This window comes from Eleutherodactylus coqui, chromosome 1 (assembly GCF_035609145.1).
Source record: "Eleutherodactylus coqui strain aEleCoq1 chromosome 1, aEleCoq1.hap1, whole genome shotgun sequence".
Lineage (NCBI taxonomy): Eukaryota > Metazoa > Chordata > Amphibia > Anura > Eleutherodactylidae > Eleutherodactylus > Eleutherodactylus coqui.
Window position 1 is genome coordinate 483,760,885 of NC_089837.1, and position 24,881 is coordinate 483,785,765.

At 43.4% G+C, this 24,881-nt stretch overlaps 1 protein-coding gene across 5 annotated transcripts in view; it reads right to left on the minus strand.

Moving 5' to 3' along the window:
• The window catches only part of PRPF40B (pre-mRNA processing factor 40 homolog B), a 97,361-nt gene that overhangs the window by 15,274 nt on the left and 57,206 nt on the right, over nucleotides 1-24,881 (minus strand). For 3 of the 5 annotated variants that reach the window (XM_066585909.1, XM_066585902.1, XM_066585927.1), the window contains exons 12-22: nucleotides 24,410-24,474; nucleotides 21,070-21,234; nucleotides 17,594-17,702; nucleotides 16,221-16,371; nucleotides 15,972-16,129; nucleotides 7,189-7,303; nucleotides 5,766-5,857; nucleotides 4,051-4,167; nucleotides 3,831-3,968; nucleotides 1,306-1,401; nucleotides 450-605 (exon numbers count right to left, since the gene is read on the minus strand). In XM_066585909.1, the coding sequence (XP_066442006.1) occupies nucleotides 450-605; nucleotides 1,306-1,401; nucleotides 3,831-3,968; nucleotides 4,051-4,167; nucleotides 5,766-5,857; nucleotides 7,189-7,303; nucleotides 15,972-16,129; nucleotides 16,221-16,371; nucleotides 17,594-17,702; nucleotides 21,070-21,234; nucleotides 24,410-24,474 (1,362 nt within the window). The remainder of the gene's footprint in view (nucleotides 1-449; nucleotides 606-1,305; nucleotides 1,402-3,830; nucleotides 3,969-4,050; nucleotides 4,168-5,765; nucleotides 5,858-7,188; nucleotides 7,304-15,971; nucleotides 16,130-16,220; nucleotides 16,372-17,593; nucleotides 17,703-21,069; nucleotides 21,235-24,409; nucleotides 24,475-24,881) is intronic. The other 2 variants (XM_066585914.1, XM_066585921.1) reach the window with 2 other exon arrangements.

Here is a 24,881-nt window from a genome sequence, read left to right on the forward strand (position 1 = left end):
TGGTTTGGTGTGTTTTTTGGAATGTCTAGAACGAATTAATTGGATCTGCATTGATTCCTATAGAAATAATTACCTGTAGTTTCATTGGTTTAGCTGATTGCTTTCGGACGGATTACCAACGAAACTAGAGGTTTGACTGTACTAATGTACAGTGGGCATCAGGTAGTCAGAGAAGCCGGCGTGGCCATCTTTGTTTCTGCAGGCCTGAAGGGTCGCTTTAAGAGCTGGATTGAAACTGAAGGTTGTCATTTTCAATGCATCCCTATGGGGAGGAAAACTGAAACAATGTCTTTCTGTTTTGCTGCTCCTATGACAGAACAGCTAGAGGAAAAGCAAAAACACTAGTGTGAAATGGCCCTTAATAAATGCCCCCGATAGTGTTCAACCTACTTGTTGGCAAGTTCAAACATATATCTGCAGTACACAATATTTAACTCATACAAGCTTACTTTCTCCACTATTCCTGCGGTATCCCATGTAGAGATGTCCAAAGCCTTCTTCCTCCCCCAATCCGCAGGGCTGGGTGACTGAGAACGTTTCCGGTGGTGCTTTTTGGATTTTTTTGAGTGTTTCTTGCCCTTGAAATGATGATGTGGACACTCATTCTGCAAAAAAAACATCACAAGATGAAAAGTAAGATGATATTTAATATTATCAATTCAATTGTAGCCAGTGTGCATTGTCATAACACAGGGCTTCCATTGTGAGACACACAACTGGGGGTTGCAAGCTACATGGGGATCCTGAGCCACTCATTGGGGATCACTGGTCTATGAGAATAGATCTTTATTAGGGCTCATACGCATGGAGAATGCATTGCCGTACGGCTCCCAAAAGGTGCTGTATGTACAGAGATATTCTTCCATGCACCTCTATGGAAGCCGTATCACAGCTCTGTACACAACGGAGCCATAATACTGCCATGTGCATGAAGCCTAAGGCCACCATTACATGGCAATATTTTAGTCAATATTTTGCATCAGCATCTGGAAGCCAAAAGCTGGAAGTGGGCCCAAAATACAGAAGAGGTGCAAATCATTCCATTGTCATTTTTTTTTTCTGCAACTTTCATTCTTGGTTTTGCCATACAAATACACTGACCCAATACTGCCATGTAAAAGTGGCCTAGGAGTCTTTTTCTTGATCACCGTGACTCAATAAAACATTAGGAGAAAAGAAAATCTAAGAAGCTGAACCTTTTCTTATGAGTGTTTGAAGAAATACATCCTTCACAATGTTCATGCATTAGTTCTAAAACTCAAAAAAGAGACAGACAGATATGCACATAGGAAGTCATGGTCAAACCTCAATGGACAGCATAAATTCCTTGAACAGGCGAATCCTTTCCGATTCCACTGTAATTTGGTCAAAAGCACTGTCACCAACAAAACGTTCTCGTACCTGCACAAATATATGTAGGATCTCACTTACAAACTGTACAAACATGAGGCATGATGGGCAGACTGAATGTAGTGACCATATAGTAAATAATAAAAGGCCACTTGACCTAAAGATGATTGACAATTCATGCGTATGATGTTTGAATCCAAAACTGGCCATCAACTCCTCAGGATAGTTTATCAATAGTTGATCGCGGAGGTCCACTGCTGAAGATCCCCGCTAATCAGCTGATGGTTCAGCATACCTGGATGTCGTTCTCAGGTGCCCGGTCCTGACTACAATGTGGAGCTGAAAGTGTAATAGGAGGCAGCACTCCCAATGATTTGAATCTAGTGCTGACCACCTATGCCGATGTCTGGCTGAACGATCAGCTGATCAGCGGGGATCCTGAGCAGCAGACCTCCACTGATCAACTACTGATGACCTATTCTGAGGATAGTTCATCAATAAAGTCCTAAAACACCCCTTTAAATAGTATCCACCATAAACAAGAACACATTAAACACTATAAAGATATTTTAAGACATTAATCATCACAATATTTTAGAACTAATTAGATTTAAAAAAACAAAATGGTTCGAGGGAGGATGCTCGGTTTAGAGCAGGTATGTCAGCTTTTAATATTCTGTTCAGCTAGAGGTCTATTACAGCTAGGGGTCTATACTCCTAGTAGTCAAAATGAAAGAATACACTGGACACATAAGTTTATGAGTCTGATGTATTCAGGAGGAGAGTGCTCCCTCCGCCTCTTTTCGCCCCTCTGGAGGGTGACTGACAGATTGCAGTATGTGCTCCGATGCATTTGACACTGTTAATGATGACCACTTCCTCCGTATGCTTCGCTCTATTGGCTTAAAGGACACTGCTCTCTCCTGGTTCTCCTCCTACCTCTCTGATCGCTCTTTCAGCGTCTCCTTTGCTGGCTCTACCTCTCCTTCTCTTCCCCTTGCTGTTGGGGTCCCCCAGGGCTCGGTCCTTGGTCCCCTTCTCTTCTCTATCTACACAGCCCCAATTGGACAAACCATCCTCAAATATGGCCTCCAATACCATCTCTACGCTGATGACACTCAACTATACACCTCTTCCCACGATATCTCTGCATCTTGTTTCCAAAACATCACCTACTGTCTGTCCGCTGTCTCTAATACTATATCTCCCCTTTTTCTCAAACTTAACCTCTCAAAAACTGACTACCTCGTCTTTCTGTCCTCAACCAGCCGATCTCCCCTCAATATCTCCATATCAGTATCTGGCACCTTTATAACCTCCAGACGGCATGCCCGTTGCATTGGGGTCACACTAAACTCCGACCTCTCCTTTACTCCCACACATCCAATCTCTGCTTTGAACATGCCACATGCACCTCAGGAATATTGCTAAAATCCGACCGTTCCTCACCAAGGACACGCTAAAGACACTCGTCGTCGCCCTCATCCACTCCTGACTTGACTATTGCAACTCACTGCACATTGGCCTTCCCCGCTCCAGACTCTCCCCTCTCCAAATCCAATCTATATGTGGCAGCTAGATTCATCTTTCTATCCAGCTGCTTTCCATACGCCTCCGCACTAGTCGCTGCACTGGCTGCCCATACACTACAGAACACAATTCCAACTCATCAGCCTCCCCCACAATGCTCCCCATGGCACTGCGCCACTGTACATAGCTTTGCTCCTATCCATACATCACCCATCCCACGCGCTCAGCTCTTCTAACACATTCAGACTAAACACCTCTCTAATACGAACCTCACATGCAGCATCAATCCTCCGGAATGCTCTACCCCAAGGCATCCGGACAATCCCCAACGTGTGGAACTCCAGACGTGTCTTAAAGACACACCTCTTCATAGAAGCATAACAAACCTCTTGATCTAGTCTCCCACCCCCACAATATGCCCCTGCCCCTCCCAATGGCTTTCCACTTTTGCCTATCATGTACAATTCCTGCGACGCACCTCCTGTACTACCCCCACCCTGTTTGTGTCCTACAAACTGCATATCACTTGTTATCAGCACATTGCTGTGTTCCCCCTCGCTCCGTCGTCTGCCCCTATATTTTCTGTATCACCCCATCAGTGTTCTTATCAGCCAAACGGTACAACATTTTTGATGACATTTTGGCAAAGCTCTGTGAGCATGCTCTCCCATTTATCTCAATGAGAGAGTGCATGCACACAAAGCCTTGTGAACAGAGTCGAGTCGTGTGAGAGTGCTGATTTTTCGAGGGCACAGCACTAGAACGAGGACCTGGCAAGTGTAAAAAGCAACCTCCCGGAACCCCGTCCCCTCACCTTTGAGCCTCATAGCGTAGTTTATGGGGCTCAAAGGTGATGACAGATGCCCTTTAGTGACAAAGATATGTGAATAAATCTGTGAGGCCTGCCCACATATGGGTGGCACACCAATATCCACTCATTGATCGCTTACATCATCCCAGCTGCCGTCTAATTCTAGAGGTGGAGCCGCCTGCTTCAACATGCTTTTAAATGCAGCTTCTTTCCTTTTGAACTTGCGGGCTTCCTCCTTTCCCCGCTCGCGTTCCCGAGCCTCTGCTTTCTCCAGCAGCTAGATAAAATGAAGGGCAGTTAATATGCAATATCTTTCCATCTTGTCCCTTCGGCTTATTCCATCCAATGGTAAGACTTACACTATTAAACGTTAACTTGATGTTTCCTGCATCAAGTGTAGCCGCTCGCTTGTCAAAACTGATAATGTGTGCAAAGTCTTCAAATGTAGTATTCACCTCAACGCTGAAGTTACGATCCTGTTTGAGGACAGCAACGTACAATCAAGAGAACACGGAACAAGTTTTCCCCCCATTTTTTAGTTTTAATAGGGGTAAAAAGCTAAAAAATACAAAATTTTGCGTTGTTTATTTTTAAAATGAGTACGTTTATGCTAAAATGAAGTACAGGAACGGGTTCCTCATTTTGTTTTGGATGTTTTGATATATAATTTGTATAGATCTGGATTGCAGGGCGGATATGGCGATGGTTCGGCGGTGGGTCAATTTCTTTTTTACATATACATTTTTATTTTATTCTGTCATTTTTTTTTTTTACTTGTTTTTGGAACTAGTTTTTTAACCCCCCATGATGTCATGTAAGGCAATTGGAGGTCATTACCATTGTCTTTTTTTTTTTTCTTTCATTTCACACTTTTCCATTGTAGCTGCGGCATCCATAGGAGCCCCAGTTACAGGAAGAAGCATCCCTCTGTAGTGACATCAGTCACTAACAGAGCTGATCAGGGTCATCTAAGACCCTGTGGCTCAGCTGTAACAGAGGGCACTCGGCGGTCATGTGATCGCTGGGATGCATAGTGGAACTAACACATCCGCTTTCACTTTTTAGTACACAGTGCTCACTGAGCGCTATGAAGCCTGGAAAGGATAAGGCAGATTTTGAACCAAACCTCTACCTTTTACTTTGGGTCCTCGGCTATGTCTGAACGCTGAGGACCCGACCTGTTTGACTGCAGGAGCAGAGTCTTTAATCCTGTGCCGCATTTTGGTATTAGCTGGCATTAAGGCTGGATTCAGATGACCGTATATCGGCTCGGTTTTCACACCGAGCTGATATACGGTGTCCTCATCTGCAGGGGGGGAGGATGGAAGAGCCAGGAGCAGGAACTGAGCTCCCGCCCCCTCTCTGCCTCCTCTCCGCCCCTCTGCACCATTTGCAATGAAAGGAGGCGGGATGGGGCAGGGCTAAATTCTGCAAATTAGCCCCACCCCTGTCCCGCCTCTCCCCATTGCAAATAGTGCAGAGGGGCGGAGAGGAGGCAGAGAGGGGGCGGGAGCTCAGAGCACTGCTCCTGGCTCTTCCAGGCTCCCCCCTGCAGAGAGAGAGACGACGTATATCGGCTGGGTGTGAAAACCCAGCCGATATACGTTCGTCTGAATCCAGCCTAAAGCCCAGGACCAAGCTGCTAATGCTTGAATGACAGCGCTAAATACTTGGCTGCACCTGCAAGTGCAGCCCAGGAGTTATCGGAAAAACGTGTGTTCTAGTGGCAGCTGCTAGCGATGTGTAATAACACCGTAAGTTTAAGCACAAACTCAATGACTGGGCTATACAAGTTACCAAACACTGCAATGATTTCATATGCCAGGAAAGTATGAAGTAAAAGTGACAAATCACAAAAAAGTATGACAATGTCTAATATTTTGTAGCCATTGCATGGTTGCTTCTCATTTTTTTGGCACAGCAAATATTGTAGCTCCACCTTGGTAGCCCTGCGCATGACTCTAAGTCGCAATGTAGACTAGACCCCTACATGCCCATTGCGATAGACTAATTCCATAAGCTAAAAGCTTCCCACACATCCATCCACAACTTATAACATGTTTGCTATGCTGACCTTCAGAATATCTTTTATGATCTTTTTCTCATCATGGAATCGAGCCTTCAGATCCTCGACATAAAACTTGAACAAATCAAGTGGAGTAGAGCCTGAAACATAACATTTTACAAACATTATTTATTATAGTTGGTCATACACATAATGATTACCACTAGTTAACTTGCGAAACTTAGCTCCACCCCCGTCCCGCCTCCTCTCATTGCAAATAGTGCCGAGGGGCGGAGAGGGAACGGGAGCTCAGTGCACTGCTCCCGGATCTTCCAGCCTCCTCCCCCTGCAGAGAGGGACGCCGTATATCGGCAGGCGTGAATACCCGGCCGACATGCGTTCGTCTGAATAAGCCCTTAGGCTTGATCATTTTAGCTACAAATATTGCCACGCTTTCAAAGTCCATTATAAGGAATTCTGAAGGTGAACCTAACTTGGTGCCCCAAGATGAGATTAATGTTCCTTCTTTTATTAAGACACTTCTGTATCTTAAAGGCTGGATTCACACGAACGTATATCGGCTCGGTTTTCACGCCGAGCCGATATACATCGTCCTCATCTGTAGGGGGGGGGGAGGATGGAAGAGCCAGGAGCAGAAACTGAGCTCCCGCCCCTCTCTGCCTCCTCTCGCCCCCTCTCTGCCTCCTCTCCCCCCCTCTCCGCCCCTCTACACTATTTGCAATGAAAGGAGGCGGGATGGGGGCAGGGCTAAGTCCCGCGAGTTGGCCCCACCCCGCCTCTCCCCATTGCAAATAGTGCAGAGGGGTGGAGAGGAGGAAGAGAGGGGGCGGGAGCTCAGTCCCTGCTCCTGGCTCTTCCATCCTCCCCCCCCCCCCCGCAGAGAGAGACAACGTATATCGGCTCGGCGTGAAAACCCAGCCAAAATCTGAGATAAAGCAGTACTATGTAAAAAATTTAGGCATGTATAAAAAAAATGCAGCAAAATTAAATATCTTAAAAAAATACAAGTAGTACAGCAAAAAAAACAAAAAAAAAACAATTAATTTTGGTATTGTAGTAATCATACTGACCCATAGAATAAAGTGTTCATATGATTTTTGTTGCAGTTAGTGCGCCATAGAAACGAGAAGCACCGAAAGATGGTGGAATTTCATTTTTTTTTCCATTTTCCGCCACTTAGAATTTTTTTTAAAGTTTTTCAGTACATTATATGGTACATTAAATAGCACCATTGAAATATACAACTCATCCCACAAAAAACAAGCCCTCCTGCGGCTATGTGGATGGATAAATAAAGGAGTTATGATTTTTTAAAAAGGGGTGAGGAAAAAACAAAAATGGGAAAAAACAAAAAAGCTTGGTAACTAAGCAATAGCAGCTCTAACATCATTCGCTGACTCCCTCTAAATAATAATCAGGTAGTAACATCAATCACTTCCTAATAGTAGGATTCAAGGGTAAAGAGAATCACCTGTCTGTCCTAGCATGTTCGAAAAGCGAGTGTCAGTGCTTACTGACGGATACAGCTCCATCCACGTTGACATGGAGTGTAACTGTCCGGTTTCATGCAGCTCATCGAGAAACACCTGGAACAAGAACATACAGAAGAATAGTGGTTTTTAATTGTATTACAACTGCATATAAATGTACGATGGACCTACATGAAGTTTAAAGGTGCGATAATTTAAAATAATAAGTAACAGCGGCGTTTGCTATCTTCAGAATAACCTTTACATGGGACGACTATCACTCCTGTGAGGGTATATGTATATATTGCCATATGTTTTTTATGCTTTTATACCTGTATGCAAGTTCTATTCAAAGTTAAAATGAGAAAAACTTATATGTCGCCTTACATCAGATATTCCAAAAGTTTGCAAGGCTGAGAGAGACGTGTTCAGAAATTCAGAGATGATACAGAATCGGACAAGAAGGCCGTGTGCTTGGCTGTTTTCCCAGAAGCGCCGTATCTAGATAACGACTGTTCAACTACGTATATAATTATCAGTGCCTCAGCCAGAAATCCGGACTTTACATATATGGTTATGCGGTGAATTTGAGCCAATGAGCCCATCACCCATTCCTAGTGATGAGACCAAAGGGTATAAGATCCCATGTAATCTGTAATAAAGTGCGCAGTCATGTCCCCGTGTAAGGAACTATACCAGACCTCCGTGTGTGGTGTCTCTTCTTTACCGCCGGCAGTGGGGCATTGGGGTGGGCCTGATTGGTGCTGTACGCAGAAATTTCCCTGACAAATGGCGCCCAAAGGTGGGGCGGTAAAACCGGAGCCGTGCAGCGCAGTCCACCTGGATCCACGACACGGGGAAGCCGTCCTGCTGCAAACCGAGCCTGATCAACTCACAGAACTCCAGGTAAGACCGGCATATATTTATGTTGTGTTTTACACTGAGAGTCTTGCAGCAGGAGGGACTATCTGTGTTTTGTGACCGGACGGGTTGGGTTATGAGTTCTACACGGTAGCTCGTGTGGGCTTCGGGTTTGCTGTCACGGACCACTGACCGTGATATGCGCACCAATCGCTCACCCAGGGACTAGTCATTAGTCTATTTGTACTTTGAAGTCTGTAGTGTTTTAACGATAGTGGAGATTGTTTGTTGTATCTGCAGAATTTTTTTTCTCTTTCTTTTCATTTAGTCTCATAAGAGAAGGGACCCTCGGTTTTCGTTTAGTTAGTTGTTAATGGTTTAGCAGAGAGGGATGCATTTTGTTAGACAGGCTTCATAGGAGAAGGGACCCTCGGTTGTTTTGCCTTATATATGGGGCTAACGATTTGATTTCAGAGGGATGCATTCTGTGAGGCTGGTTCCATAGGAGAAGAGACCTTCGGTTGTTTTGCCGGTATATAAGGGGCTGACAATTTGGTTTAAGAAGGATACATTCTATGGAGCGTGTTATTATTATTATTGTTGTTGTTGTTCTAATATGCGTAAGACCTTATTAAAGAAGACGGAGCCCTTTATGGGCCGCCGCCGTGCAGATCAATTGATGGAGGAGAGACAGTAGGAGAGACAAGGGTCCCAATCTGTAAAATGTAAGAAAACTCTAATGACAATGTGTGACATCGACCCGCACGGTAGATTACAATATGGGGACTGGGAGGAGGTCTTTAGGACCAAGAAGGGCGCCTTGAAAGACCAAGGTTTGCTAGAAAGTGCTGAAGTGAGAAGCAGAGAGACAGTCAGAGAAAGTTAAGTATGTACACGTATTAAGAAAGTATCCGTAAGTGAAATGTTGGAAAGTACAGTAAGTGATCTGGAGGGTGTCGGGAGAGTGTCTATTGAAGGTTACATTGGCAGTTAGGTAGGGAGAGAAATATGGGAAACAAGCAAAGTCGAGAGGAAAGTTACAAAGCATGTGATTTGTTGGCAGAGAGAGAGAGGAAAAGGTGTATAATACAAGATAGATAATAGATATAGATGTATGTGTATGTGTATATATGTATATATGTGCAAATGGTTAACTGAGCTTGCTTTTAGAGGAGAAGGATTGTTTACTTGAAGCTGCAGTCTGTGTAGCTTTCCAAGGTCAAGAAGATAACATCGAGAGAGAATGCAATACTAACCCTGGAAACTATCTTTGCTTGCTTAAATGGAATGAAAGCTTGAAATGAATTTAATTAATTATACTGTCTTACAAGGCAGGAAATATAGCAATTTCTAAGGTATATTCTTACTGGGTTCTGAGGTCACAAATGGAGACGTCTTGGTCTCTTTCATACAGGTGTAAGCTGTCAGAAGGTCCCAGCATATGTGTTATTTATGAGTTCAAATGTAGGGAATAGTTAAACTAAAACAACTCTGTTCAGTTGGTTTTGCATATTCGTAGAGAGATAACAGTTATTTTGCAAAGGTGGGGGCTTTCAGGATTCACCTTAAGCTCAGGGTCACAGATTCTAAAATACTTCAGCGTTTAATATAGCATATAATAGCTTCAGTAAATAAGAAATATAGAATGTCTCAGTCACTCAAACGTTTTCACATAATTTGTCAAAAATAGAGCTCATTCACAATCTCATCTCAATAGAATCATGTACTTTATAACATTATAGCACTCACCTCAATGTTTTTCAACTGATGTATGTTTGTTTGTCACACCTTTTTTCTGTGTATCTGTATGTACTGGTACACCTTCAATAGGGGGTGACGGAGCAGACTTGAGCGCATGGATGGATGAGAGTTAATGCCCAGTGTTCAGGCTGTGATGAATGTAAAATGTGTGATGCAGATATTGACTGGGAATAAAAGTCCCCCCATGCATAAGACTTTACTTGGTTGTGATGTGGACGTGCAAACTGTGGAGCTTAAATGAAGGTGTGAAAAAAGACGCAAGCGACCAGTATTGAGGGGGTGGAGCTAGATGATGTAAAAGTACGTAGTAATGGGTCATCCCTCTTGTCCACAAAGGAGGGGTCTGAGAATCTTGAGCAGCTAGTAAAAGTTTTTTTTGTTTTTTTTCTCTCTCAAATTTGATAAGACATTGCAGGCAGGATCAGATTAATAATGAATTTGCTTAAAGGATATCATATTTCAAATATTAATACATGTTTGTAGATTATTCTGCCCTGATGTAACTCATGTCTCTGTTATTGGTGCTAACATCTTACAAGCCTTATCTGCATCCATCAAATCTTTTTACAATGTTGTACTACCTTAAACCCAGTTACTCTTCTTACAATTGAGTACCCTGGTTCAAAGGGGGGAGGAGAAGGCATAGGCGATCCAGGTATTGCAAATCAGCCATTTTTAATTTTTTTGCAACAAGATTCTGATCTTTTTGAAATAGAATATCAGCCTGATTGTCTAGCAGTGATGCAACAAGAAAATTTAGGTTTTAAAAAGTTACTGAAAGCCCCTGTTAACAATGCATATTTTGAGTTGTTTTTTATAGATGGTACCAGGGGTGATTGACGACTCCACACTGGATATGCAGTGGTCACACAACAAGATGTCCTAAAAGCAGAATGCCTCCGCATGTCTCAGCACAAGAAGTGGAACTAAAGGCCCTCACTGAGGCGTGTAGAGTGGCAGAAGGTAAGACGGCAAACATTTACACTGACTCCCGGTATGCATTTGGCATAGCTCATGATTACGGCTCAACATGGAAGGCCAGATAGTTTTTTACCTCAGCAGGACAGCCAATTAAGAATGATGCAACGGTGCAGAGTCTCATGGAGGCCCTACTTCTACCTGACAAAGTGGAGAGCTCACACCAATTCCTACACCAGAGAAGCAAGAGGCAACGCCATCACAGACCACACAGCAAGGCAGCGGCCCTGAAGCCGTGGAACAAAAGAAGAAAAGAAGAATTTAACAAAAACGTTGGACTTTGATAAAAAGTTGGACTTTGATAAAAACTTGGACTTTGATATGCTAAAGACTTTACAGTTATAAGCCAGCAAGGAAGAAAAGGAAAAATGGACTAAAAAGGGGCGGTGTATGGCGAACAGTCAACAGAACTTGCCTACCACGGTCCCTGTGCCCCATGATGGCCCAGCTGACGCACGGAAAGACGCACCTCTCAAAGCAGCAATGATGTCGACGCTTGAACAAGGACGGGTGGCTCCTGGGTTTTCTGTAGCTGCTGCATCATTTGTCCAATTTTGCATGATCTTTGCCGTAAGCAACAGGGCAGAAGTAAATTTGCCACATCACACTTGCCGGGACCACTCTACGCATTTCAGGGATTGCAAATTGGCTACATTCAGCTCCCACTTGTTGGAAAGTATGAATATGTGCTTGTTGTTGTTGATTTCTTTTCAGGTTGGAGAGACCTACTCTGTTACCAAAGTAAATAAGCAGGTAACCACTCAGAAGCTCATGAACAAGGTAATCTGCAGATACGGGGTACCGGAAGTGATTGAGTCAAACAAAGGTACACACTTCACAGGTGAAATAATGCAACACATCATGTCTGTTTTGGGTATATTCCAGGCTTTTCACACACCCTACCATCTACGGAGTAGTGGGAAAGTAGATCCAAAAGGCAATGGAGGAAACGGGCAAATCTTGAATTGAGTGTCTCCCATTAGTTTTTCTTTTTCTCCGGAGGGTACATGCCTCAGTAGCAGAGTTTGGGGAATGATTTTCTTGTTAATTTTGTCATAGGCCTCTCCAAGGAATTGTCAATAATGCATTCTGCAGTCTCTGCTTTTCTCCCAGGTCCTACAGATGAGTGTCACAATCTGAAATCAGGTGACAGGGTCTATATGAAAAAGTTTGAGAGAGAAACCCTGTTTGAATGTCCCTACCAGATGTTGCTCACCACCCCAACTGCAGTCAAGCTCGAAGGAAAGCCCACTTGGATCCACACTTCGCACTGAAAGAACTCATGATCCTGCATATCCTTTACATGCTATAATGTGGTACAATTCCTCTAACACACACCTTTTACTACTGTACACTAGCCCCCTGTTTCAGGGATCAGAACAAATTAATACAATCAAATGTGCACTATGAAGAGTACACTGAGGGTGAGAATCCAACACCACATCGTGCTAAGAGGTTCACGCTCCAGGTGGTAACTTTGATCCACATGTATACATAGATGCAATAGGAGTGCCAAGAGGGGGGGCCAGATGAATTTAATTCTAGAGATCAGGTTAAAGCAGGTTTTGAGTCCTTATTTGCTATTGTCACTGTTAATAATAATGTAGATTGGATGAATTATATCTATTACAATCAGCAGAGGTTTGTAAGCTACACCAGAGATGCTTTGCAAGGGTTAGTTGACCAGTTAGGGCCTACTGCATCCATGGCGTTCCAAAATAGAGTGGCCCTGGATATGATTTTAGCAGAAAGAGGTGGGGTATGTAACTTACTGTACGTGTATTATCCCTTTGATCAAAAAGAGTATGAGTAAGGGACTGGATAATGTGACACCAACGTTTCCCTTGTTTGAAAAAGATGAAGAGCCAGTTCCGATAATGCCAACCACATATGCTACCAAAGAAATGGAGAAATGTACTAGTACTGCGCCGCCTCGGTCTCCTAAGATGGATTGTCAGTGGACTTCCCATTTGCCTAGGGATAGTGCAGAAGACCTTAGGTTCCAGCGAGGGCACACTCTGAGGGGTGTTAACTTGTACAGGTAGAGGGTATGGATGCCCGGAAATGAGCCCAGGGAATCCATGGCCTCCTTCTGAGGTGAGGTAGGGATCCCCCCTCCTAGGAGCAGGGGCTTACGGGCAGTGGGGAAACCCTGACGCAAGGGAGAGGCGACCGAGGAAGAGTGCAAGGTCTGGTGCTTGAGCTCCATATTAAGTTTTTAGGGGGGTTTGTGAGGGTATATGTATATATTGCCATATGTTTTTTATGCTTTTATACCTGTATGCAAGTTCTATTCAAAGTTAAAATGAGAAAAACTTATATGTCGCCTTACATCAGATATTCCAAAAGTTTGCAAGGCTGAGAGAGATGTGTCCAGAAATTCAGAGATGATACAGAATCGGACACGAAGGCCGTGTGCTTGGCTGTTTTCCCAGAAGCGCCGTATCTAGATAACGACTGTTCAACTACGTATATAATTATAAGTGCCTCAGCCGGAAATCCGGACTTTACATATATGGTTATGCGGTGAATTTGAGCCAGTGAGCCCATCACCCATTCCTAGTGATGAGACCAAAGGGTATAAGATCCCATGTAATCTGTAATAAAGTGCGCAGTCATGTCCCCGTGTGAGGAACTATACCAGACCTCCGTGTGTGGTGTCTCTTCTTTACCGCCGGCAGCGGGGCATTGGGGTGGGCCTGATTGGTGCTGTACGCAGAAATTTCCCTGACACTCCTATACACAGGAGCGATGGCCATTCAAAGAATGGAGGCGGAGCGGGCCAGAAATCTCTTCAGGTCACCTCCATTCACTGCAAACAGGCAATCATTTATAGATGAGCCGCAGCCTGTTTACACAATTGGTTTTTGAGCTAAAAACTAAGCGACAGGTGACCAATTTCATGCTCAGTGTCCTGTCGATGGCCGCGTGTAACTGGGACGACTATTGCCGAAATTCGCTGTTTCCAGCTATTATTCAGGCAATAATCGCACATTTAAAGAGACCTTAGGGAGCATTCAGACAACCGTATATTGGCTGCCGGCCGATATACGGCGTCTCTCTCTGCAGGGGGTGAAGGCTGGAACAGCCGGGAGCAGTGATCTGAGCTCCCACCCCCTCTCTGCCTCCTCTACGCCCCTCTGCACTATTTGCAATGAGAGGAGGCGGGACGGGGTGGGGCTAAGATCCAGGAATTGGCTCTGCCCCTGTCCCGCCTCTCCTCATTGAAAATAGTGCAGGGGGGTGTAGAGGGGGTGGAGAGGAGGCAGAGAGGGGGCGGGAGCTCAGATCACTGCTCCCGACTCTCCCAGCCTCCTCCCCATGCAGAGAGGGACGCCGTATATTGGCCGGGCGGCCGATATACGGTCGTCTGAATGCGCCCTTAAGATGTAGAATACCCTTTTATGCTAGTAAGTGAAAGAGTAGGTCTTCTATAAAGTGTTGAGTGAGTAGAAGATGATTTTATATCTATCACAAATATGAACTAAATCGAGTACAATAATATTTCTGCAAATAGGTAAATTGTCTAATAGTGACATCATGCACTTTGATGAGGTCAATGGAAGCAGAAGATGTGTACATGTGGCGGTAAATTCTGCACTGAGCCACAATGTATTAAATACTACAGTATTTGTAAAATAGATGGAGTGCTGTACTTGGCTATCTTTGTCAGTCCAATAGACCGTGAATGGAGTGGTGGTGCACATTCCTGACCATTGCTCCATTCAAGCAGAGGAACTCTGCTCTTGTGATCGGTGAGGATCCCAGCAATCATACAGTTATCACTTATCCTGTAGATAGGTGATAAATGTTGTTTATGGGCCAATCCCCCTTTGGGCTTAGTCACATGGGCGTTTTGACGTGCAAATTTTTGTACGCATAACTGATGCATTCAAAAATTTGCGTGACCGAAGCAGGCGTCACGGTGGAAAAACCATCTCCACAAAGAGTCCCATTGTCACTGGACACTGTGACAGCATTGTCCTAGTGTCTGGTAAAAATGGGACTCCCTGCTGAGATGAAGAAATCCTCTATTACAGCTGTCATAGCTGTGGCAGAGGATCGGGACGTACTCTCATTGAACTCAATGGAGCAGGCAATACAGCCGGCTCCATTGAAAGCAATGGGCTGCCGGCAAGCCTCGCAGTAATCTTCGGGGAAGGACCTAAAATATAAGTCCTTCCCTGAAAATCAATCCAAAAATGTGTTAAAAAAAAAAAAAAAAATCTATACTCACCTCTATGCAGCTGCTGGGGCACTGCCGCATCCAGCTGGCTCTTCTCCTGCACTGCTATGAGGAGCTTTCAGCAGGTGGGGATTTAAAATGCCCACCTGCTGAAAGGGCTGCCTCTGATTGGCTGAGCACTGTGACCAATCAGAGGCAGCTCTCAGCTATTGAATGACAGCTGGGAGCTGCCTATGATTGGTCCCTGCATTCAGTCAATCACAGGCAGCACTCACCCATTCATGAATGAGTGAGTACTGCATCTGCATTCATGAATGGGTGAGTGCTGCCTGTGATTGGCTGAGCGCAGGGACCAATCACAGGCAGCTCTCAGTTGTCATTCAATAGCTGAGAGCTGCCTCTGATTGGTCACAGTGCTCAGCCAATCAGAGGCAACCCTTTCAGCAGGCGGGGATTTTAAATCCCCGCCTGCTGAAAGCTCCTCATAGCAGTGCAGGAGAAGAGTCGGCTGGACGAGGCTGAACCCGGCAGCTGCAGAGGGGTGAATATAGTTTTTTTTTTTTTTACACATATGTGGATTGATTTTCAGGGAAGGACTTATATTTTAGGCCCTTCACAGAAAATCACTGCAGGGCTTGCCAGCAGCCCATTGCTTTGTATTGCCGCCTCCATTAAATTCAATAGCAGAACATCGCTCTCCTCTGCCACAGCTGTGACTGCTGTGGCAGAGGATCGCGATCTTCACTATATGTTCTCAATAGGGTCGGCGCTGCTGCCGCCGGCCCCGTTAAGCAGACAGCATCCAGGGGTTTCACATACACAAAACACTGGTTTGCCGCAGTTACATGCGTTCTGTGAACCGACGTCCTACACTTTTCGCTGCAGGCGTTTTTCCGCATGTAAAGTTCGCAAATGTGACCACTCACATTTTTACGTGCGGAAAAAATGCCCATCAAAACGCCCGTGTGACTGAGCCCTTAAGACCTATTTAGGATGTACCTGGAAAGATTCACGATTTTTACGTTGCTGGCGCCGTTCGCGAAGCCTACTTTTTTCTTTTTCTTCAGTTTCGTCTTTTTCCAGAGCTCGGATGTGCTCCTCAAAACAAATGAGTGCATCTTCTTTATCCATATCTAGAAGACAGTCAAGACCAGTGACTACACCACTAAGCATATATCCCTTAATAAAAGCGGCCACCATTGAATGCTCCACTCTCCCACAGATACACCCCTTGTGTTATATACTCACTCTGTAGTTCTTCATCCTCAGCAAACATTGGATTGTCCATTAGGTACTGCTGGGCCTCTGACCATGTTGTTTGGAAGCCAACATTGCTCATATTATCCAAGATATTTTTCAGTGCTTGAACATTGCGTTTCCTCAGCTGCTTTGCTTGTTCCTAGATAGATGTAAAATTAACTTTGCTTCCATGTACGCTGTAACTGGGCTGTAAATGCTGTGGACACTTAGACATTTACTGTATTTTTTAGACTAAAAGATGCACTTTTGAGCAAAAAAATAAATAAATCGTGCTAAAAAGTATGTGCGCTCTTTGGTGTGACGTCAGGAGGGTTCGGCAGTGCCAGACACCTCTGACTGCTTCCATAATGATCAGGCAAAGAGCTCTTGTGCTCTAACTGATCAGTAGGACCGCCAATCCCACCACAAAGTTCTTTACCTCACTCTGTAGCTCTGGGTCTAGACGTCGCTGACTATCAGAGACTGTGACCTCTGACCCGTCTCCCTAGGTGTCTGCGATGCGTACAGTAAGTGCAGTAATGCAGATGTTGAGTAGGAAGTTCACAGGTCAGAGTCTCTGATAATCAGCAGAGGCCAGACTGGAACTATGGAGTGAGGTAAAGTAATTCATGGTGGGGTTGCTGCCTGGGGCACTATTATTATTGAGAGGACCATTACTACTGGGACCACTAGAGGCCACTATTACTTCTGGTGGCCATTATTACTACTGGGGCCAGCTCCGGCCATGACATTTGTTGTAACCATATATTACACGGTTACCTATATATATGAATGGCCACTGTGTAGTACAGTACTATATTTCAAAACTGCAATGCACAAAACATTGTTGGGTTTTTAATGCATGTTTTGCAAAATGGGCTTAATGAAAAAAAAAAAAGCATTCAGAAAACACCACATAGAGATCATACTGCACTAAGGCCGGCTGCACACTGCCGTGACGGGCTCCGCCGCGAAATTCCGCGGCGGAGCCCGTCACGGCACCCCCCAGGAGACCCAATACTTACCTGCGGATCCGGCGTCCTCGCTCCCGCATGACGCTTCCCCGCCCACCTCCGCCACGTCATGTGACACGCCCACCACGTCACATGACGCGGCGGCAGTGGGCAGGGAAGCGTTTTCATGATATCTTCCGCTGTGGTACAATGGAAGCCGTCCGCGCATACACCCGCGGCAAATAGAGCATGCCGCGGGTGAGGACAGGTTAATAGCTGCGGGCAACGCAACGGATTTCCGCCGCGAATTACGCGGCGGAAATCCGTTCATGGGAAGGAGGCCTAAAAAGTAGAAAAAGCACAAAAAAGTCAAAAAGTATAAAAAATGATCACAAATCAGTTTGCTGTGCGATATATAAAACTAGTCACCTTTTCTTTTTTTGCAAGAAAGAAGAGCACATCGTCGTAAATTTCTTTGCGATCTCTTTCTGGAACGACCGACCACACTTCTTGTTCTCCAAACATTTGCTCAGCTTTTCTACAAAAACACACACACTTGCTGACATTGTTGGAGTAATAAAAAACAGAGACAACACGGATTTCACTAATGCAGCTCACTATACACAGCCACCCCTTTAGAAGCTCAGTTTTCCTGTCTTTGGTTCCAAACAGTTACCATTGTAAGGCATATTAGATCTCATGGGGCTGCTTTGTATGTCATTCGCACACCCAAAATGGCCCTCCACATCAGCTTCTCACATCTGCCGGAATACTTAGAGAATCTTCCGCTTCCATCATTGTATAAACACATGCTTGACTAAATCCATGTTTGAAGAGTATGAAACGTGAGATGGTATCAATGGCCAAATTCTTAAGTTGTTCATCATGGCTAAGTCAAATTAGACCCCTAAAATGGGGTTGTCCACGACTTTTGGGACTTTTCTGATTTTCATGATAGTTAGTCCACAGTTGAATTCCATGGGAGCAGCGTGGACAGCGCTATCTGCTTCCAGCGCAGTCCATACTGACAGCGGTGCTGGGAATCAGCTGATTGGCGGATATCATGGGCAGCCGACCCCCACCAATCAATAGGAAAAGTCTCAAAAAAAAATCTTGGACAACCTCATTAACCCTACATTATAGGCGATTAGGTTGCCATCATTTTTTGTTTTAAACAAGAAAAGTGGAAAGAGCAGTTACACTGGAGACGCCAATAAAGATGGAAGCAGCTACTTAGACTTCAATAAAAATCAATACATTTAGCATCTTGGGACACAACTGCATAAAAACAAGGGTTACGGGTGGTTGGTATCTGTAAAATGAATGATTTTCTTAAACCTTTCCAATCCAGTGTCGGACCTCATCCGACATTGAGATTTCCCTGCATAGCTTCCATGCTGGGCGAGGTCCGACACATGTTTCTAATACTATGTAGAAGAGAGGTCTGATGTCAGAGTTCTCTTCTGCATATGTATATTACAGTATGCGCAGGAAAGCTCCGATGTCTGATGTCAGAGCTATACACATTGTATGCAGTTATAGGATACCTCTGTATGGCACTGCATTACAGAGATAGATAGATAGATAGATAGATAGATAGATAGATAGATAGATAGATAGATAGATAGATAGATAGATAGATAGATAGATAGGAGATAGATATGAGATAGATAGATAGATATAGATATGAGATAGATAGATAGATATGAGATATGAGATATGAGATAGATAGATAGATAGATAGATAGATAGATAGATATGAGATATTAGATAGATAGATAGATAGATAGATAGATAGATAGATAGATAGATAGATAGATAGATAGATAGATAGATAGATATTAGATAGATAGATAGGAGATAGATATGAGATAGATAGATAGATAGATAGATATAGATATGAGATAGATAGATAGATATGAGATATGAGATAGATATATAGATATGAGATATTAGATAGATAGATAGATAGATATGAGATAGATAGATATGAGATATTAGATAGATAGATAGATAGATAGATAGATAGATAGATAGATAGATAGATATGAGATAGATAGATAGATATAGATATGAGATAGATATATATCATTAGAGAAATTGGAAATTAATAGAGTATTATTATGTAAATGTATGTAATATCTATCTATCTATATATATATTTACAGGTTTATTAGAAATGATCTCATATGAAACACTTATAACTCATATGTAATTTTCAAAAATTTGCTAATAAAATCATCATAACTGTTCATTTTTATGTTTTTGTTGGGTAATTCCGAGGAATTCACAACGCGCTTTCCAGCCCAAAAATACATAAGCGTTGGAGAGTCTGAGGGTGGCAAGAAAATTGGATTGGAAAGGGTTACTATGCAGTACAAGGGTTTAGATCTGTTTCTCGCAGCATGGATTGTAGTTTCTTAAAAGATGGTGAACGCGCACAGACGGATTTTAAATTGTAGATTTCCGTGAATCCGGAGCAAATACCGCCCATAGCATGCAATACAAAAGTGATTCTTTATGCACACGAGCGGTAATCAATTGCGGTTTCCACTCGCGGATGAAAAATCGCAGCATGCTCCATTTACCTGCGGTGTCCCCAAGGTCGGCTTCCATTGAAGTCAATGGAAGCCTTCTGACCTTGCAGATGGGCCACGGATTCTGTGGGAAAAGCGGGAGATTAAAGAAAAAGTCTGTACAGCAAGGTGTGTGGACCATCCGCAGTACAGATGAAGAAAGCAGGTACGCGCGGACACCGCTGCTGCCAGGGATGGATTCCTGCTCTGCTGTGTGCATGCGTCCTAACCGTCCTGAATAATTCACATTGCGTTCTGGGAGAAAACAGGGCAAAAAAAGGTCCCATCCATGAAACAAGATGGCTTGTAATTCTGGGGTAAGCTGGTGTGTCAACTAGTGGATGAAAGAAGTTAAGTAGAAATAAAAGATGGTAAGGGCTTATTCACACCCGCTCGATATACAGTGTCCCATTCTGCAGGGAGAGGAGGCCCCTCCTTCGCCCTTCTCCACTATTTGCAATGGAAGGGGGCGAGGTGGAACCTAGCCCCACCCATTCCATTGTAAACAGTGGTAGGGGGCGAGAGCTCAGTGCACTACTCCCGGCTCGGCCCGCCCTGCAGAAAGGGACACAGTATATCACCCGGGCGTGAAAACCCGACCGATATACGGATGTGTGAATAAGCCCTAATGAGTATAACCTGAACCATATTACTTGAATTCACCCTGACAAACTCCATGCAGATGTTGTCCTTGGTTAGATTTTTAAGATGGGATCCATATTTGTGGAGTATTTATGATAAAGGATTGGATTTTCTGTGAGCGATATGCTCTTGTTCTTTGCTTTGGTTATTAATATGTATTGGAGCAAAGATCTGTGATGAGTTATGTACAGATGCAGATGTTTATTGGGTATGTTGGTAAGAGACAGTGTTTGTTGCAGAATAAAGCTTAAGGCCGGCTGTCCACGGGCGTTGCAAAGTCCCGCGGCAGATCTTCGCCGCAGGAGCCACCACCCGGAAGCAGGAGCCGCCGCCGAATCTCCGCCAGTCAGCCCTATCTAGTAGAAATGGGACAATTTGCAGCATGCTGCGAATTGCCTGCCGCGAGCGGAGAATCGCAATGCTTCTGCACTCGTGATTCACTGGCGATTTACCGCCGGCAAATTCACGGTTGTGGACAGGGAGCCTTAAGATGCTGAAAAACATTGAAATTAAACGAGAACATTAATCCTTATAGGAGTTCTTATATTCTGCATCTTCACTCCTAGTGGTGGAAACCATATCAGCACTTTATATGATAAAAGTTGCTATATAAAAAGTTGCAACTAATTAATTTAAAAAGTTGGCCTTGGCAATTTTGTTTCCAACGGGGCCATAAGACTTTGGTACCTGTATCGTGTGGTTGATGTCATCTTTTCGTGCTGCTCTAAGAAGTTCTGCAGCTTCTCTTTGGCCTCCTTAGCCCTGAGTCTGGTTTCCTCCTTCTCTTCTTTTTCGCGCTGGGACTTGTACGCATTGAATGCCTGCTTCTTCTCACTCAGCTTCGGCAGTGTACTGTATAAAAATGCATTAAAATGACCCAACAAGAGCGTATATTACTAGCAAACTAGACAAAGTGGGGGATGCTGCATGCAAAGATGTCTCAGTTGTTCAGAACGCTAGCGTGTATCTTTATATTCATCAATATCAAGTAATTTTTAGCCGCATATTCAATGCTAAGTGAAAAGTACTGGCGCCCCTGTGTAATGTACAAAATCTAATTCTCTAACTTCCCGATGTCGTACAAACAAGAAATTTGGGATGATCATTCTTTAGGTGTTAAATAGGAAAAGTAAATGGGTCACAACTCGCAAATTTAATGCTAAGCGCAAAAGTATTGGCGCCGCTGTGTAATATACCGAATCTAATTCTCTAATTCCCCGATGTCGTACAAACATGAAATTTGTCGTACAAACATGAAAGCTGTGATGAGATTGGTTGTTATATAACTTACTGCTGAGGTAACATGAAAGCTGCGCTGTGATTGGTTGTTATATAATTTACTGCTGAGGTAACATGAAAGCTGCGCTGTGATTGGTTGTTATATAATTTACTGCTGAGGTAATATGAAAGCTACGCTGTGATTGGTTGTTATATATTATACTGCTGAGGTAACAGGAAAGCTGCGCTGTGATTGGTTGTTATATATCAGACTGCTGAGGTAATATGAAAGCTGCGCTGTGATTGGTTGTTATATATTATACTGCTGAGGTAACAATAAAGCTGCGCTGTGATTGGGTGTTAAATATAATGTATTGCTGAAGTCAAAGTAACTTTGACTTCATACAATTTTCCATGCAAACAACACGTGAACACCAGTATCAAATTAATTTGGGCAAGGCTGGGTATATTAGCTAGTATATATATATATATATATATATATATATATATATACATACATACATACATACATACACACACACACACATTTAGGTTTTCCATTTTTGCACAACAAAAATACTTTTTTTTTTAATTATTATTTTTATTGCATCAAAGTCCCAGAACGTTTTCTTTGACCGAGCTCTGTGAGGGCTTGTTATTGCATGACGAGCTTTAGTTTTTATTGTTACCATATTGGGGTGCAAGCAACTTTTTTGATCTATCTTAGGCCTCAGTCACACGGGCGCATCGGCACCCGTACACCGGCGCCGATGCGCCCGTGTGACTGCAGGAAGGAGACGGACGTATCTGAAGACGGCCGTCTCTCTGCAGCGCCGAAGGAAAGAACATGTGACGGGCTCCCTTACCGGTCATGTGTCCTTTCAGCAGCACTGCAGAGAGACGGCCGTCTTCTCACTGACAGTCACACGGGCGCATCGGCGCCGGTGTACGGGTGCCGATGCGCCCGTGTGACTGAGGCCTTAATGTGTTTTTTGGTAGGCGAAATGGACAAAATAAGTATTTTGACCCTGTTGTTCATTTATTTTTTCACATTTTTTGCCGTGCAGGTTAAATAGAGTTCAATTTATTGTACAGGTTGTTACAGATGTAATGATACCAAATTTGTGTTTTTTCTTTTTCTTTTTAGACAAAGAGAGCAAATTGCACAAAAAAGGTGTTTTTTTGTTACTATTTTTTTGTTACTATTTTTTTACGTGTTTTTTAATTATTTATTTTTACAATTTTATGCCCCTGTAGAGGACTTGAACCAAGGAAGCTATAATTGCTATGATAATGCATTACAGTACTCCTGTGCTGCAATGCAATTATTGCTTACAATTGCAATCACAGGTCAAGGCAGGCCCGGACACCATAGTCTGGTATCTAATTGCCATGGTAGCCCATGAGCCCTCTGTGTTTACATAGTAGAGGACCAATAGCTCACTCACAGTGGGAGCACGCTCCCGCTGTGAACCCTTTACATGCCACGATTTACATCTGGCATGTAAGGGATTGACAGCGGGGACTAGTTTTCTCACCAGTTCCTGCCGCTACAGCGGGTAGTCAGCTCCCACTGAGTATAATGTGGACTCACTTTTGAGCCCGTGCCATCTACAGGCCGTAAGTTTACCATGTGCCATCATGTGCCAAGGACGTAAAATTACATCCTATAGAGTTAAGGGTCTAAAGGGGTATTCCAGCAGTTCAAAGCTGCAGAGATATTGCTTTATCTGTGATCTCCCCCCTCACATAGTTCTCTATTGATGTCCAATATGGAGCCGCATCCATAGGAGCCCCAGTTACAGAAAAAACATCCCCTGTAGTGACAATAGTCACTGGCAGAGCTGATCAGGGTCTGCTAGGACCCTGTAGCTCCAATGTGCCAGGGGATCCCAGTGGTCACGTGACTGCCAACTCGTGTAGTGGAAGTTATACTTTCACTTCTTAGTACATAGCGCTCAATGAGCGCTATGCACTTGGGAAAGAAGAAGGCCTTCTCCTCCAGGTTATCAGCTGTGACTAACAGCTGACAACAGCTGATAACCCGACATGCTCCTGCTTGATTGCAGAAGCAGAGGCTTTAAACCCAAGCCGTATTTTTACAATCGGCTGGGTTTAAAGCCTAGGACTAAGCACCCTAAATTTACAGTGCTTGGTCCTAAATGGTTTAAATGATAGGAAAACACAACTACATTGTAAAGCTCAACCTCTTAACACGGCAATTGTAGCAGACAGCCAGGTGCCGAATATGTCTTCAGAACTGAGATCCATCCAGATACACGGGAGGGGGGGGGGGGGGAGAAATGAGTAAGTATAACTGTGTGTTTCTATATATGTGAGTATACATCTGTATTTAGGGGGTGTATATATTTTGATGTCTGCATGTCAATTCATCGCCAGAGCAATGTAAGCAAATACCAGTGTGGGACCACTAGACTGGCAGTGCCAGAGCTTCAGGTGATTAGAAAGCAGAGTATGTGGTTTCTCCTTATGTTAGCTGATATGCATGTGACACCTTGTATGTTTAGAAGCACTAAAAACACCTTTAAGATAATTTCTCAAGTAACCAATGAAAAATCATCCATTATAATAACAAAGGGGGGAAAAAATAAAAAAATAGTGCTTTACTTAGTATTAATGAATAGCACTAATATATTAATGCTCACTAACAGACTTATATGGAAAAAGTTTACAAAGACATTGTAATAAAAAAAATAATCTTCCAACTTGTACAAAGTTTTTCTAAAATGCAAGATCCATTAAAAAAAATATTACATGCAATTTAGAAACATAGAAATAAATCACTTACCTATACCGTGGATCATTTATAATCATTTTCATTGCTTGCTCCCATGATGCATTAGACGGAACACCCTAAACAAGTAGTAACTCAAATGATATAATTTGTCCTTTATGGGGGTAAGAACAACTAAACCTATGATATTTTGGATCTATGATATAAGAGATGTCATTTAACTGAGCATGCCAACTCAAAAACATTGATTTTTAATCAAAAGAATAAAAACTATTATTTAATTGAATTTATGAGCAAAAAATAAGCCATCTGTGCAGACAAGTAGATTACAGAACACTGTGAATGTAAAGGGTCTCTGAAGAGCGGTGCATCATATTCAGTTGAGAACTCATCTTCTGTAAGAGGTTGCAAGAAAGCCAATATTACACTCCAATTGTAATCCAGGAGAATTAAGAGTATTGGCTGTTTATACTTATTATGTTAATTTACACTCCTGGAAAATAGATTCCAGGGCAATCATATGGTT